The sequence below is a fragment of the Hyaena hyaena genome, unplaced genomic scaffold, assembly GCF_003009895.1.
Source record: "Hyaena hyaena isolate Hyena2069 unplaced genomic scaffold, ASM300989v1 scaffold_20, whole genome shotgun sequence".
Taxonomy (NCBI): domain Eukaryota; kingdom Metazoa; phylum Chordata; class Mammalia; order Carnivora; family Hyaenidae; genus Hyaena; species Hyaena hyaena.
In genome coordinates, this window is record NW_024080652.1 from 4,469,235 (window position 1) to 4,473,670 (window position 4,436).

Below are 4,436 nucleotides of genomic sequence, written 5' to 3' on the forward strand. Positions count from 1 at the left end.
AATTTTTTTAAAATAAAATAAAATAAAGTGTATATACAAAGGCAAAAGACCTACAGTGGCCAATACTGAAAGCAAGGAACAAGGTTGGAAGACCAACACTAGCTCACCCCAAGTCTTATATAAAGCTACAGTAATCAGGGCACCTGCTATTAGTGAAAAGAATAGACAAACATATCAGTGGAACAAAACAGAGATCCCAAAAATAGACTTCCATAAATACAGTCAGCTGATCTTTCACAAAGGAGCAAAGACAACAGGATGGAACAAAGACAGTCTTTTCAACAAATGGTGCTGGAATAATTGGAAATCCACAGGCCAAAAAATTAATCTACATTCAGAGCTTACATCCTTCCCCAAAATTAACTCAGGATGGGTCACAGACCTAAGTGTAAAATGTAAAGCCATAAAACTACTAGAAGCCAAAACAGAAGAAAATCTAGATGACTTTGGAGATGACTTTTTATATACAACTCTCCAAAGGCATAATCCACAAAAGAAAGAACCTACGAGCTGGACATCATTAAAATTAAAACTTCTGCTCTGTGAAGGACACTCACAAGAGTAAGAAGACAAGCCACAGACTGAGAGAAAATATTTGCGATAAACATATCTGATAAGAGACTGTTACCCAAAATATACGGAGAACTCTTAAAACTCCACAATAAGAGAGGCATCTGGCTGGCTCACTCAGAAGAGCATGTGACTCTTGATCTTGGGGTCATGAGTTCAAGCCCCACATCGGGTGCAGAGACCACTAAAACAAAATAAATAAACCTAAATAATAAAAACTCCATACTAAGAAAACTACCCGAGACCTTAAGGGACTTCTCACCAAAGACATACAGATAGCAAATAAGCATATAAAAAGGTGCTCCATATCCTATCTCATTAGAGAAATGCAAATTAAAACCAAATACCAGCAAACACCTATTTATATGCCCAAAATCCAGAACATTTATAACTCCACATGCTGGTCAGAATGCAAAACACCAGGAATTCTCATTCAGTGCTGGTGGGTATGTAAAATGGTACAGCTAGTGTGGACAACAGTTTGATGGTTTTTTATGAAATTAACATACACTTAGTATATGATCCAGCAATCATACTCCTTTGTATTTACTCAATGAAGTTAAAACTTGTGTCCACACAAAAACGTGCATGTGGACATTTATTCCAGCTTTGTTCATTTACAACTGCCAATACTTGGAAGCAACCAAGATGTCTTTCAGTAGGTGAATGGATAACTAAACTGTGGTCCATCCGGACAGTGGAATATTATTCAGAGCTGAAATGAAATGAGCTATCAAGCTATGAAAAGACATGCAGGAATCTAAATGCATACCACCAAAGGCTACATACTGTATGATCCCAACTATATGACATTCTGGAAAAGGCAAAACCATGGAGACAATGAAAATATCAGTGGTTGCCAGGGGGAGGGAGAAGGAAGGGATGAACAGCACAGAGGATTTCTAAGCACAGTGGAAATGCAACTGACATTTGAACATGGGTTTAAACTGCATGGGTCCACCTATACTCAGATTTTTTTCTCTGCTTTTTTTAAGTTTGTATTTATTTATTTTGAGAGAGAGAACATGGCTGGGAGGAACAAAAAGAGGTAGAGAGAGAGAGAATCCCAAGCAGGCTTCATGCTGTCAGCACAAAACCCAATGCAGGGCTCGACCTGCTCAACGGGAAGATCATGACCTGAGCCAAAATCAAGAGCTGGACGCTTAACTGACTGAGCCACCCAAGTGCCCCTGATTTTTTTCAATAAATTCAGTATTATAGGGGCGCCTGAGTGGTTCAGTCGGTTAAGCGTCAAACTTCGGCTCAGGTCATGATCTCGCGTTTCATGGGTTTGAGCCCCACGTCAGGTTCTGTGCTGACAGCCAGCTCAGAGCCTGGAGCCTATTTCAGATTCTGTGTCTCCCTCTCTCTCTGACCCTCCCCTACTCATGCTGTCTCTCTCTCTCCCTCTCTCTCTCTCTCAGAAATAAATAAAACATTAAAAATTTAAAAAATAAATAAATAAATTCAGTACTGTAAATATGTTTTCTATTCCTTGTGAGTTTTTTAATGAGCTTCTTTTTCTCTAACTTATTTATATTGTAAGAATACAGCATATAATACATGTAACATAAAAATATGTGTTAATCAACTGTTTATATTACTAGTAAGGCTTCCAGTTTATTCATAGTTAAGTGGGGGGGGGGCGGGAGTTAAATGCCATATGTAAATCTTTGACTGAATGAGGAACTGGCACACCTAATCCCCATATTGCTCAAGGGTCAACTGTGCGCTGTACAATATCATAATGGGGCATACGTGTTACACATTTGTCAAAACCCACAGTGTGAACATCAAGAGTGAACCTAAGGTAATCTACGGACTTTGGATGATTATGAAGTATCAAAGCAGATTCATCAATTACAACAGATGCACCACACTGGGGGGAGAGGGGGCGGAATGTTGATAATGGGGAAGGCTGTGGGAGGGGGTGGGAGGGCAGGGGTACATGAGAAATCTCTGTACCTTCCACTCAATTTTGATGTAAACCTAATACTGCTCTAACAAAAAACAAACCCTTAAAGCGACAACAACAAAACTCCACCTTGTATGATCCGAGACAGCATTCAGGGAAGGGAAAGGAGACCCCAGTTCTCCCAGGTGGCCCTGATGGGTTCACAGGTAGGATGGTTAGAAAGTAAGAGCAGAGTATGGGGCACCTGGGTGGCTCAGTCAGTTAAGTGTTCAACTTCAGCTCAAGTCATGATCTCATGATTCATGGTTGGGAGCCCTGTGTCGGGCTCTGCTCTGACAGCTGGAAGCCTGGAGCCTGTTTCAGATTCTGTGTCTCCCCCTCTCTTTGCCCCCCACTCCCCACTCATGTTCTGTCTGTCTGTCTCTCTCTCAAAAATAAACATTAAAAAATGTTTTAAAGGAAGTTCTGATATATGCTACAGCATCCATGAACCCTGAAAACATATTAAGTGAAAGAAGCCAGACACAAAAAAGTAAAGACTGTGTGATTACACTTAAATAAAATATCTAGAACAGGGAAATTTACAAAAACAGAAAGTAGATGTGAGTACTAGTGGCTTTGGGGGCGGGGGAATCAGGAGTTACTGGTTAAGGATTACAGAGATTGTTCTGGGGGGAGGAAACTGAAAATTGTGGTGATGGCTGCACAACACTGTGAATGTAATTAATGCCACTGAACTATACGCTTACGGTTAAATGGTTGAAATGGTGAATTCTGTTACATATACTTTATCATAATAAAAAAATGTGAACAGAGCGTGCATAAGCATTTGCCAAAGACTGTGAGTTTGAACAATCTGCTGTCCAACCGTATAGTTTAACAAGTTAAGAAAGAACAAATCATCCGTTTCTTTCATTCCTCCAGACAGCCTTAGGGTTCTGTCTCTAGATCAGAGCCGACATTCAGAAAGCTCTCAGAGTCCAACAGCACTATGGTCCCTAATAAAACCTGGGTTTTGACCTCCGCTTCCAATGAAGAATGATTAAAGGCAAACAGGCGCTAAGTGCAAGGTTCTTCACTACCCAAAGGACTTCAAAGACATTTTTTCCAGACTCCAGAGTCACTAAGTCTCTTGGTTTCAGAAAAAAACTGGCTGGTTTCTCTTTGTGGCCATTGAAAATCCTGTGTAGATCAGGAAGCTCGAAGATAAACGTGTGGCTCGCCTTGATGACTGTAGGATTTAACTGTTCACGGCCGCCTAGGCAGGTACCACCCACACAGAAGTACTTGTCCTCTATTTCCACTCTCCTACCTTCATGTATGAACACATTTACAACCACCACAAAATCTGCTGGGAAAAAGAAATCAAGAATAAAGAAAAGAAAGAACTCACCTGGGATTTGATCATCTTCCGTTGTACCTGGAAGAGCATCAAAACCTGGGAAGGCATGGGGCGCCTGGGTGGCTTAGTCGTTAAGCGTCCGACTTTCGCTTAGGTCATGATCTCGCGGTTCGTGGGTTCGGGCCCCGCGTCGGGCTCTGTGCTGACTGCCAGCTCAGAGCCTGGAGCCTGTTTCAGTCTGTGACTCCCTCTCTCTCTGACCCTCCCCTGCTCATGCTGTCTCTCTCTCTCTCTCTCCTAGAAATAAATAAAAACATTAAAAAAAAAAATAAAAAAACAAAAAAACAAAACAACCTGGGAAGGCAGACCTGTAAGAGGACAGAGACACAGGATAATGAGAGCCCACTGGCCCTGCAGCATCTCGGCTCTTGTACAAACTTCTGCACACAGGCTGGGTAACCTCTGATCGTGCAGAAGAGAAGGAAAGTGACACCCGTCCCTTTGTGACTCCTTAAACCTGCAATGTTTCCCACTGCTTTAACTATGCCCCCCTCCCACTAACACAGAAATGTTGAAAACAGAACGATTAAGCAAATTCTGGCCTTTCAA

General features: G+C 41.6%; 1 protein-coding gene across 1 annotated transcript in view; it reads right to left on the reverse strand.

The window, feature by feature from the left end:
- LOC120228038 (zinc finger protein 665-like) overlaps nucleotides 1–3,918 on the reverse strand; it is an 18,382-nt gene extending 14,464 nt beyond the window's left edge. The window contains 1 exon segment of the mRNA XM_039226162.1: nucleotides 3,879–3,918. Within this exon segment, the coding sequence (XP_039082093.1) occupies nucleotides 3,879–3,917 (39 nt within the window). The 5' untranslated portion in view covers nucleotide 3,918.
- Between the last annotated feature and the right edge of the window lie 518 nt (nucleotides 3,919–4,436).